This window comes from Rattus norvegicus, chromosome 7, assembly GCF_036323735.1.
Source record: "Rattus norvegicus strain BN/NHsdMcwi chromosome 7, GRCr8, whole genome shotgun sequence".
In the NCBI taxonomy this organism is placed as follows: domain Eukaryota; kingdom Metazoa; phylum Chordata; class Mammalia; order Rodentia; family Muridae; genus Rattus; species Rattus norvegicus.
Genome location: NC_086025.1, coordinates 56,760,129 through 56,773,206, shown reverse-complemented (window position 1 = coordinate 56,773,206; position 13,078 = coordinate 56,760,129). Strand labels below are relative to the sequence as shown.

At 43.4% G+C, this 13,078-nt stretch overlaps 1 protein-coding gene across 1 annotated transcript; it reads left to right on the top strand.

Annotated features, from left to right (window-relative positions):
• The first annotated feature begins 12,254 nt into the window (after nt 1-12,254).
• On the top strand, nt 12,255-12,425 carry Uqcr11l1 (ubiquinol-cytochrome c reductase, complex III subunit XI like 1). The gene has a single exon (XM_039080584.1). The coding sequence runs from the start codon at nt 12,255-12,257 to the stop codon at nt 12,423-12,425; it is 171 nt and encodes a 56-aa protein (XP_038936512.1).
• Nucleotides 12,426-13,078: the final 653 nt, after the last annotated feature.

The window sequence follows — 13,078 nt, the reverse complement described above, 5'->3', positions numbered from 1 at the left end:
AAAATGCTGACTGTGTATATGAAGAAAAGGGAGTTAATAGATGATTGCAAGATCAGGAAATGAAAGAAAAATTTCACCAAAGGATCCCATTCATGTGCTATACAAAGACAAGTTAGATCCTCCCAACCCCCAGCATGGTGGACACTCCCTTCTCTGATGAACACCTTAACCACGGCTTTAGAAAACCATGTTTAGAGGAAAAAAACCAACCCCTTTAGACAATGTTTCTCCAGCAACAGACATCTGCTGTTGAGTGTTGAATTACGGGCACAAAGGGGTTTAGGAAAAGACCTGGGAACTTAAGCAAGCAGGGAACAGAGAAAGCATCAGACTATCTCCGGTTACTGACAGCTGTGGATCCTGCAGCCTCACGCCATTGTGTAACCTTACAACTCATTCATAAACCCATCTGGTCACATGGGTTTTCCAAATCTCACCCACCAAGCATGGTCCTGACTACACAGACCTGTGTCCAATGGGAGACAAAGGAGAATGTGACCACCATGTGTCCTTTATACAAATAAGATACATGTACACTCCCAGGAAAATAAAGTGGTACCTTAACTTAGCACACCCAATTATATACTCGTATTTTGTACTAACTAGCTACCTAACAGAACTGATTAGTCCTAGCCCCTAAATATTTTTGAGGGGCATACGCATCCATAATAGCATCTTTGTGCAGTAACAGGTTGGTTAAAATTTTACTTTTATTACTACCAATTTCAAAAAATATATTCTAGTGTCGCATCTCTTTTTCGTGCAAAATTTTAGGAGTATGCAAGGGAACTGGGAAACAGCCACAGTCATCTTTTGTGCATGAGCAGTAAGATTTTACTGGAGTTCAAGTATGTTTTAAAAGCAGAGGGCAACCTTCAGTTCTCTCTGAAGTAATTATATCGTTAGCCTGCTGCCATTGTGTTTTCATTCCGGTGGCATATCATAGATTGGATTTTTTTCTTCCTTAATGTCAATTATTTTGTCAAATCAGCAAGAAATTTTCCTCTTTTTTTTTTTGTTCAGCACTAAACTCATGTGCTTCACTCTTCTCTACCAATCGTATCATATGAATGAATTTAACTTTGACTTTTTATTGCCAGCGTAACTATGACATATTTTATCACCCATCTTTGTCTCATGTTCCCTGTTTTATTAAATTTATTAATTTATTAATATTTTTATGTTTATTTATGTATTTATTATGTGTGTGTGTCTGTGTATGGGTATGGGTATGGGTATGGGTATGGGTATGGTTATGGGTATGGGTATGGGTATGGGTATGGGTATGGGTATGGGTATGGGTATGTGTATGCCATGGTATTTGAATAGAGGTCAGAGGACAGCAAGATTGGATCCATCTTTCTGCTATGCAGGTTCTGGGGAGCAAGTCTGTGTCATCGGGATTGGCAGCAAGCCTGTTTCCCCACTTGGCCGTCTCACTGGTGTGCTTCATTTTGCATCTGAATACCTTATGCTTCTTTAACGAACAGACCTAAATGTTATAAAAGGAGGGTATCTTTTTATGTGTTCAAATCAGAAATCTGTGATTCTTGCTTGTTCTATCGAAATGGTCACAAGTGATTAGGAAATCCCACTTTGGTGTAATCTCTGAAGTGGGACTGTGACAAGACTCTCGGCGTCTGCTTGGTGTCGTTTCTGTTGCATGACTGCCATGGCTGTGTTAAATCAGATTGCAACATCAAGGCAAAGCAAAATCCAAGTTGAGACATTTATACACACATACCTATATGCATACATCCTGTAAATATTCTACATAGGGGAAAAATCAGCCTTTACAAATTATCAAGGCAACCAGCAAGCTTGGGCAGTGTCTAATTTTCCCTCTACCAGCATCATAGAAAAAGCTGTACGTAGCATATTCCATAAACTAATTAATGCTCTTCATAATAAGACCTTTGCCCTCACTGTTTTAAATGGCTGGTTGTCTCGACCTTTGACTGCTAGTGTTTAGTGACAGGCTGTAGCCAAACAGATTTATTTCACTTGGCCAAGGACAGTCCCTCCAATGCTTTCCTTTTGGCAAGATAAAGCAAGGTATCTTATGTAATAATACACATCTCCCTCTACCAAAACCAAATAAAATTCCATCTCAACTTCTCAGCTAGCTTCCTAAATCAGTTATGGTCACTCACTCCGCTGCCACTCGACACAAAGTGGCTGGTGACAGAAAGGATGCTTCAGCGAAGACACAGTGTCCTTAAGTGATATCACAGTTACAATCACCTTATACTTCTGCATTTGTGGACACGCAAATGATCTTAGTTTATAAACCTGAAAAGCTCTCCTTTCCCCCACCTCCCTTCCCCTCTCTGTATTTCCTGTATAAATTAGACCCGAATCAAGGAGCTGGGACCAGCAAGGCTGGGGTCAATCGAGTAGGGTCATCGCAGCATTCCGTCACGGGGATGACAGAGCACAGAAGGGACCAAGGAGAAATGATTATGTGTGGAGTGTCATACCTAAAAAGATATGATGAGGTCGGCTATGGAGTGAGAGACTGGACTAAAGAAAAGGCAGTGTGAGTATGAGGTAAGATGGGTCGTGTTGCTAACGGTTGCTCAGAATACAAGCATCAAAGACCAAGAAAGACAAGGGGAAAACCAATGCATGGCTTGGTGCACTTAGGACAGGGCCGAGGTAGTGCCTATGTGATGGAGAGAAGGAAGGCTGGGACATGAAGGGAAAATTGACCCGACGGGTAAAGGAACTGCAGTTTTGGCAGACAGGAATCTGAATGTCTCAGAACGGAATCACGGTACTGTCAGGAGATGATGGAAATGAACTATACCGTGCTACACCGTGCTGAATTAGTCAGTCCTGCGGTTTCACATGTAGGAGATGAAATACAGAAGTGTGTGTGTGTGTGTGTGTGTGTGTGTGTGTGTGTGTGTGTGTGCACATAGTCCTCACCCTTTCCTGGGACCAGCAACACCCTGAAAGGAGTGAATGTAGGCATTGCTGAAATCCTCTTCTCTCAGGACCACTTCAGGTTTGGTGGAAGTTAGCATAACCGGTGAGACCAAGGAAAGCCACGTCCACCTGAAGGATGCAACGAGCAAAACGCAACCTCTGGAATCCTACTCGAAATGGGTCAGCTGTGCTTAACCACGAGGCAAGCCCGGATGGACTCAAACTCAAGGGCATTTTGTAGACTCTTTGGTTTGTAGTTTTCCAAAGACTGAAGTCATGTACATCTGGGAAAGACTGAGGGACACAGTGTGGAGGGATCAGAACATGCCCCTCCCCCAAATCATCACCTTCCCGAAGGCTCATAACCAGGAAGTTGGACAGAGTTCAACCAGCATCTCTGGATTTCCTGCCGGTTACACACCTCCTATTCCAGTTTTCTAGAATTAATTTAAATTAATTTTAAGACATGTCCAGAGTCACAGCACATGAACTAGGAGAAGCAGGCACATAAATTCAGTACCCACATGGTGGGGCACATAAACTCAAGAAGCTTCATGATAAATCTGCTTCAGGCCAGGGGTGGTGCACCTCTGTGATCCCAGCATGGGGAGGTGCAGGTTTGAGGGTCAGAGTTCAAGGGCAAGTTCCATGCCACCGTAGGCCACAAGTGGCTCTAACTTAATACAAAGTAAGTAAGTAAGTGAATAAATGAACCTGCTTCTGCCTAGGGTCCACCTACATAGTATACATTCCTGGAAGTGAGGATACCAATTACACCTGTATGTGTTAGCTGCACACACCAGGGAGATACATTTACAGAAACATGCTTTAGTGATGTTTCTTTCCATTCCAGGAGCCATGCTGGGGGCTCAGTCACACATCTTCCAGTTCCGATGATGGCGGCCACTCAGCTTCTTTGCAGTAATATTTACTGGGTGTCCTGGGTACCGAGAGACTCCTATCATTCCCTAGTTAGCCAATAGTTTCTACTATTTGGTATTTCCACAATCACCTTGAAGACACCTTGAGCTTCCTTAGTACCTGCGTTTTTAAGGCCATGAGTTATTTTTCCTTCCTAAGATCTGACTGGTAATATAACCCACCTATCTTTAGTTAGCAACCACCAGTTCAAGTTGTTTGCCACACCATACAAATAAATGACAGAGAAAAATCACAGTGGAGTAAACCACTCACATCTCAGAATAGGCACAGTTTGGGCGAGAACACTGAAATACCATCGGCTGAGGGCACTGGACAGCCTTTTGGAACAAGGAGGGATGATGTTCACATAATGAGGTATGGTTGTATATTATCAAAACGAAAGTCGTTAAATTCGGAGTTGCGTGAGTAAGTCTAAAGGGATTTGGTCTGCGTGGCTAATGTTACATAGTACTAGGAGGTTAGCGGAGGGCAGCATATTAAGCATTTTAATTGGCCTACCCAGCCAATTGTTCTTCCTGTCTCTATAGACCAAAGTCATGTTTACCAGGAGCCTCAGGGTTAGGTCAGGCCAGGACTGAAGTATGACAGGACTGGAGACAAGGAACTGAAGCAAAGCTAGTTCAGTATCCGGGCAGCATTAGGTCTGGTCAAGGCAGAAGCTGCTGGCTGGATGGCTATGGGTTTTCCAGACTAATTAATCAGGACTCCCAGCCCTATTGAATATGCCAATTGATAAGTGGAAACAACTTTTAACCACTAAAGTCTAGCTTGAAACTTGGAGTGGCGCTAGCGATAGTGAGACCTGATTGGCTGACTCCAAAGCTACAAATCATATGCCACAAGGAACATTTGCTGGTTGTCTCCCATAGACATTCTTACAGGTGACAAAGCACAAACAAGCCGGAAATGACACTGACCAGCCTCTTTTGCAACTTGGGCAGAAATCTTGCCTGAGACAGTACAGATGTCTCATTAAAACAGAGGCTGGGAAGCATAGTGAAAGGAAGGGATTATTTTTTAAAACACATATACATTTATTTATTTGTTTCATGTATATGAGTACACTGTAGGTGTCTTCAAACACCAGAAGAGGGCATCAGATCCCATTAAAGACGGTTGTGAGCCACCATGTGGTTGCTGGGAATTGAACTCAAGACCTCTGGAAGAGCAGTCAGTGCTCTTAACCACTGAGCCATCTCTCCAGCCTGGGAAGGAATTCTTATTCACTGCTGCTGGGATGAGAACTGGTGGGGCCGTTGTGGAAATCGGTGTGAAGACTTCTAACAGAATGTCTTGGTTGCTAGTGCTGTGATGAATCACTGCGGCCAAAAACAAGTTGAGGAGCAAAGGTCTTATTCTGCTTACACCTCCAAATCATCGTTTCATAGTCTGCTCTCTTGCTCTTCCTCTCTCTGGCGATTCATGTGTTCCTGGCTTGTATAAAATAGGAGCCCAGGCATCTCTCTTTGCCTCTTTCGTCAAACTCCATATGATACTCCCCACCTGTTCTTCTAAGGCATGGTCCAGTCATATCCCTCCAGCTACACACTTCATCCCTTTCCAAGCTTCCTACTATTCGTAACAATCATCCATGTCAAACCCTTTAAAACGAAACTCTCCTCACAGTGTCCTCCACCCCTAAAAATGTTTCTCCCTTTGAGGGGTAGGGGGTGAGCAAAATACTACTGAGATTTTACAACTCTACCATTGAACTCCGTTGGTTTGATGAACAAACCAAACTCCATTAGTTTGAACAGTAAGCAAATGGGTTATTTTACAGAGTGGCTCATTCAGGAAACAGCCCAGCCCTCGATTAGTTAGCCCAGATTACAAAAGATTTGGAGCAGGGTTTCAGCTTCTTCCTACTTTTGCTCTTTATTTTGAGTCCATGGCCAGGCAAAAGTAAGGAGTTTGGGGGCGGGGGGAAGTCACTCAAGGAGGAAACTCCAAGAAGAAGGAATTGCCACTGACGAGAGGCTGTGTGTTTGTGTGTGGGGTCAGTGTGGACTTCGTTCATGGCCTTCCATGCTGGAGAGTTATTGTAAAACAAGAGTGGAAAGTTCTTCACAGGAGACTGGGGAGAGTGGAAGCTTTAGCTAGCATCATGGTTCCCAATCCTTAAAGCAATTGGCTTTGGTTTAAAAAGAAAAACAAGGGGCTAGAGAGGTGATTAAGCAGGTTAGAGTACTGTCTGCTCTTCCAGAGGACCCAGGTTCAGTTCCCAGCACCCACATTAGCATGCTTAAAAGGATATAAAAAATAGGCAATTGAAGCTAATAAGTTGTAATGTCTATAGTACGGGGCTTGAAGAAGGGCATTGGTAGCAAAAGTTGAAGACTACTCCAAGATGGCAAAAAGACAGACATTGACGTTATCTTAGCTCGTCTCTGAGTCGCTATGACAAAGCAGGACAGACTACATAGATTACAAACAACACTACCTTGTTTTTTAGGTTTCCACAGGCTGACACATAACCAAGGTGCCAGCCGATGCGGTGTCTACTGAAGACAGACTTCCTGATTCATAGATGGCTCCCTTTGAGCCTTCACATGGCAGAAGGGATTTAGAAAGACTCCGCAGGACCTATTTTATGAGGCCATTAATCCAGACTATGAAGTCGAGGTCTCAAGATCTACCCACTTTCCTCAATGGTCCACCTGCCAGGACCATCATTTCACACCCTGAGATTTGTGACAGACGAGCATTCAGGCCACAGCAGAGGGGGTTAAGTCATCTGACCCTGATAACCTCTGCTTGGCTTTTGTGCTTCTCTACATATGTTTTCTCCTTTCTTTGCCAACCCTTACCATGATCCCTAAATAGTCTTTCTCATTTTCTCATCCTCAATAAACAAGTGAACAGAGATGGAAATGAACAGTCAGCAGGTTTTTATTAAACAACTTGAATCAGCATGATCATAAGATTAAGGAAATTGGTTATTTCCTAGTGCTATGAACTTTTGATTTCTGAAGGTTTCAAGCAGAGATGGGCAAACAGCCCTGACAAACGTTGTAGTCCGAACCAAAGTGCTGGATACAAGCAAGTGAGCGTTCTACGCTACCATTCAAAGGTGCAGAGCATTTATAGGGGCAGATGAACCGTTGTAGGGAATTGAAAAGAACAAGCAGGAGACAGAGTTGAGAAGAAATGGGGTCCCATGACAACATGAGACTCCTGGGGTAATACAGAAAGAGAAAGCAAGAGAGAGTGTTCAAAGTAAGTGGCAACATTAGAGTTTGGTTTACATGCCAAAGCCACACTTTGAAACCACCTTAGGCCACGTCTGTACTGAAGCCTTAAACTGAATAGCATTTCCAGTCTGTCCTGGTGACCAATCCCTTGTGAGTAAATTATTGCATGAGGCATGAAAATTCACACTTTGGGCTTTCTATCAGCAGAAACGGGTTTAAGAACAATTCTCAACAACCTTTGAACTCCAGTGTGGCAGAGAGTAGAAATTATTAGTGGAGAGTATTTTTGTTAAAAGTAAAGGAATCTGTTCGGTGACTGATAATAATTTATGTACTACTTTTTCTCCCATGAGCGAAGTATGCATGCCAATAGTTGTAAATAATGGGCTAAATGCCAATAAGGAAAAAAAAAAAAGAGGAACACAGACAAAAGAGGTGCTCTGCTCATTGTGGAAGACAAAATTGTTGAGATCTACTAATTATATTAATTAACTAAAATGAATAATGTATCAGGAAAGGAGGCTGATTGATATCACTAGTAATGAATTTAAATCACATAACAAGCTTTTCAAGATGCGTGTCAGATTTCACAGGCACCCCTTAGCCACAGACTTCTCTGGAGCTATCAATTTCTAGTTCATGATGGGAAAGCAAGTGTGGGTGGACAGGTAACTTGCTACAGGTCATGTACCAAATGGCTGGCAGGATCTAAGCTCAAGATAGAAAAAGTTCAACTACTGTAGTATATAATCCTTCAAGTGTCAATTTGTATTTCAAGGTATTTTCACAAAGGATTATATCATATTGTTGAAAGAATGTCAAGCAATAGGTAAAATAGGAGTGGTGGAAATACAGAAATGGCTTCACAGTGACTGACTGAATGAATGAATGAATGAATGAATGAATGAATGAATGACAGAGACAGTTTCCTAGTGGAAAGACCTGTTGAGGTCAGGCTGAAAACGCTTGGTTCAATTTTTCACTCATCATGAGTGCTGTGAAGCATACATATGTATGTAATGGACACAGATAGCCCTAATCTGTTTCATGCACCCATGCTTAACATTACAACCAAGGACCCACATGGTACCATTGGGATATGTGTCAAAGCATCCTTGGGGGGACCACTGATAATATTAATTTTCATGCAACAAATGGTTGGACTCTAGAACAAGCAGATGAGTCACTATGAAGAATGCTGTGGTTCGGATGAGAATGGCCCCCATTGGGTCATATGTTTGAATCCTTGGGCTCCAGTTGTTAAAACTGATTAGAAAGAATTAGGATGTGTGGCCTACCCCAGAGGAGATGTGTCACTGGGAGCAGGTTTTTGAGGTTTCAAAAGACTTACATCACCTCTACTGTCCCTCTCTGTCTCTCTGCTTTGTGGTCATGGATCAAGGTGTGGACTCTCAGCTGTGCCTTTGCTCCACCATTGTGGTCTCCAGCCCTTTGAGACCAGGAGCCAAATTAAGTGCTTTCCTTTAAATGCCACCTTTATTTGTGATGTTTTACCACAGCAATATAAAAACGAAATTAAGACAAGTGCTACGTAACCACCACTGGGCAACAGAAACAAGCCAAAGGGAGAGTTAGCCAGGATACTATGGCCCCTAATCTCAACGGATAGGCCAGAATACAGAGCTTCCCAGTGTCTGAAGTTCATTTACTTCATATAACACAGCCATAGGAAGGGGGGGGGGGGGTTCCCAGTATCATTTTTATTTGAAGATGATAGGTTCTTTATAGCATTAGAGTGTATTCAACACAGGTGAATGCATGTTCATTGAAGAGTAATTTGAATAGGTAGGACTTAAAATCACAAAGTAAAAAACAACAAAAAAATCCAAACAACAAACAAACAAAACGCCATAGGCAGGATAAGAATTTGGAGGAGGGGCTAGAGAGATAGCTCAGTGGTTAATAGGAATGGCTACTTTTCCAGAGGTCCTGAGTTCAATTCCCAGCAACCACATGGTGGCTTATAACCATCTGCAATTGGATCCAGTACCCTCTTCTGGTGTGTCTGAAGACAGTGACAGTGTACTCATACACATAAAATAAATAAATAAATAAATCTTTAAGACAAAAAAAATTGGAGAATTTGAAAGAACAGGAAAATTTCATTGTTCTCTGGGATTTTTTCTGGTCTTTTAAGGTTGTGTTAACTGTGCCCTAGCCCTGACTCAGCACATTTAGTCTATAATCACTGTTTCTTAAGGTGCGTGATTTTCCCCATTGCTTTCAAATTTTCTGAGAGCAGGGGCCTGGTCAGTCATGTTAACCTTCCTCACTAACTAAGCCTCGAAGGCTCTGGTGTCGGAGATGGAGAGATGTCTCAGCAGTTAAGAGCACATGCTGCTCCTGTAAAGGACATGAGTTCTCACAATTGCCTGCCACTCCAGGGACTCCAACACCTTCTTTTCACCTCCTTAGGTACCTGCTCACATCACACACACACACACACACACACACACACACACACACACACACACACATTAAAAAAAGATTCATTTTAAAGGTTCTGGCTACTGTGATCATTCAATAGATTTAGTAAATAAATGAGTTAAATCAATGCCTATTGGGAGAGAAGCCACTGCTGGTCTCTCATTTGCGAAAGCATGTGACTTAGAAGCATCAAGTGTCAGGAAGTATAGAACACCCTAAAAATAGGATCTAAACCCCTCTTTTCCTGTAATGTTACCAGGGGCTGGGCAGGATGCTGCCTTACCTGGACCCAAGCCTTTTGTATTTGTGCTTTTAAGTGACTGTGAAATTTAAAGGGGCAAGAGAAAGTCACCGGCTACACTCCTCCAATCCCCTCCTACACAAGGAACTTCATTATCTTAAAATCACCACTCAGGATACAGAGTACCACAGGAGTGTTAGCTTTTCATGAGTCTGTATAAAGCAAACAGATAACATATCTCTGTTCCCCACGTGTCTCTCTCAGGGCTGTAGTTGGCATGTCTTTGTTATTCTTTAGGAAGATTCTATTCTTGGGATTATTAAGGGTGTGTGCAGGAAGGAGATCTGTTGAACATGGACAGTATTGTCTCCAAGAGTGGTTTGTTGAGGGTTGTAAAGACGGTTACCACATAAACAAAGAGAAAGAGATGGCAGCTTTGAGAGATTTCATAAGAAACAGTTGTCCTGACACTGCTGTACACTCAGAAGACAGGCTCCAGAGACTAAGAGAAGCTTCTCACTTTTGCATGTCCTTCTAAGTCTGAGTCAAGAAGAGTACTGCTTAGCCAAATACTCTTACCCAACAATAACAGCTATGGAGATTTGTATCGATTTGTATTCAACCAGGGCAATAAAATGAAGACTCTACTTGACAACAAAGAAGAGTGGGAGGAGGAACAGGAGATTGCAGAGTGCATTGAAGTGCCAGCGAGAGAGGCATAGAGGGTTTGTTAGCAGAGTCCAGATAGGTATTTCTCTGTTCTCACTTTGTCATAGAATTCCGGGTTTTAGCCATCCACATTTTTATGTAACTAAGAACTACATTCCCCAGTGTTGTGTGGTGCTATTCCTCAGGAGACGTGAACAACTGTGCACTCACCCTAGACAGGGAACCAATGAAAGACCACCTTAAATTTACCACCAAAGCACAACTTGGTTATATACTGAAGTATGGGTGCTATTTCTAAAAGCAGAAAATACTCAAAGACAGCAATTATCACCGAAGCCCACCCCAACATGAGCAACAAATCATGAATTCTAGAACCCTAGAAACAGCGAACAGTTTGAAGGCCTGGCAGGTTAAAGAGTGTCTCTGCTAGGTAGCTCAGCTAATCTGAGTCTCTTCTGGACAGTTTGGCCGATAGCTGCCTCTTCCAGGAGGCTTGCTGGTCTGATCTTTTCCTAGGCAGCACAGCTTGAGAGAGTCTCTCAACAGTCCTTAGTGCTTATATACACCCGCGAGAGTGTGGGCCTAGTGAATCTGGTCAATTTGGGGAACTTCATGGAGCTTTTGTGTTGTTTACCCCATAAGCTTGAGAAGCCTCCCTGTAGCCTCCCAACCATGGGCTATGAAGAGATTTTGGCTTTCGACTTGGTTTTCTTTTCTTTCAGTTGATACTCAGAAGCCATGATGTAATGGGATGGGATATGTTTCACCTCCCTCTACAGCAATTCTCAATCTTCTTAACGCTGCAACCATTTACTATAGTAGTGTATCATATTATGGGGACCCCCCTCAACCCCAAAGTTATTCTCGTTGCTACTTCATAACTGTAATTTTGCTACTGTTATGAAGGGTGATGTAAATATCTCATGTGCAGGATATCTGATGTGTGACCCCCTGTGAAAGAATTACTTGACCCCCAAAGGGGTTGGGACCCACAGGTTGAGAAGTACTTCTTCAGAACATCGTTTAGCCTTATGAGCTCTCCTCCAAGATGGAGCTCTTCTTGGAGGAGAGTGCTTCCGAGCACTCAGACTCACAGGCAGCATGTGACAACAAGCTCTGGGTAATGAGAGCCTGGGGTTGGCAGGGACTGGCAGGTTGGTCCCTGGTCTTCATCTTCCTGGACACACCTTCTCCTTGAGCCTGGGCTGAACTTAGTAACTCACTTCCACTGACCACACTAGACAAGAGTGAGAGGCTAGCGCTCTCACCGATGGGTCGTGAAGAGATTTTCTTCCTTTTGCCTGATGCTTAGAGAGAAGCCAGGATGTGATCTTATGGAGAGATCTATGTTGCAAGAAAATGCTTGTCTTCACCCGGCAACCAGCAAGGATCGGAAGCTTGCCAACAACTGTGTAAATGAGTCCAGAGCCCTGGAAGGTGAGCCTTTGAATGACTAGGGACCATGCAAACTCTAATTACAGCAGTGAGAGAAACCTTGGGCTGTGAGTACCCAGCCAACTTTTATGCGGTTTGCTGACCGGCAAGAAACTGTGAGATGATAAATGTTTGCTGTTTTAATCTACTATGTTTTGGTATAATTCATGATATGACAAAAGGCAACTAACATGGATACAAAAGATTTTCCACGAGGCACCTGTAGAAGGTCTGCTGTTTCCTAAAGGAAAGCAGCATAGACAACATGCCCCCCTACTACCTAGAACATAGCTATGCTGGATAGATAGATATTCACCAGTCAGCTTGGATCATGAGGTTAAGATGCTTGTGGTTGAGAGGCAGAACAGGGTGACCCTGAGTACTGAGACCCTGTAGTGATGCTGAGCAGATTTCTAGGCCAGCACTACTGGGAACTGGCCAAAAACTGGATCCCCACAGCCGGCATGTGGGGCACTGTGGATCCTGTGGGATTGGTGTGGGTCACGGACTGGCGGCTGATCCTGGACTGGGTGTCTTATATCAATGGCAAGTTTAAGAAGGACAATTAGGCAGCTCCCTCCCCACCACAGGCCTCAGTGCATGCACGGAGTCCTCAGAAATGGCTTCGTCCTGTGGAGGACATGGAGGCTGTCTGCATCGATCCAGGGAGCTCCTGCATTGATGGACACTGGAGCTGCCTTGACTGGTGCAGCACTAAACCTTGTTCTTGTGCCTTGGACGCCTGGCTCCATCTGTGTCCTCTCCCTCGAGGATTTCCCAGCTCAAGGATCCTTTCAGCTCCCAACATTTGCACATCCGGGAGAGTCTTTAATGTCAGGCAGAAATCCTTATTGCCCTCAAATATTTTCTGGAAAAAAAAGAGAGAATGCTTGTGGATATGAGTGGGAGGATCTTGGGCTCCTGAGGACCTCCTGTCTTCTTGGTTATGGTTTATTGGCTCTCTAGCTTAAACTTTCCTGAAAAATAATTACAACTTGAGTTCTATGTGCTAGTGTATTAAACCAAACTGGTACAGGTAGACGGTGAAGGGCCAGAGACTCTGACAGTGATGAGTGTGAATCAGCTGGCAAGGGAGTGGAACGTTGAGAGTGGTACTCTCAGAAGATGAGCGGCATATGTATTCACGATAAAGAACAGAGTCTCCATGATTAGGTGTTTCCATTATAAAGCAGAGTCTCCAACTGCTGTTGTCAAAGGTGCT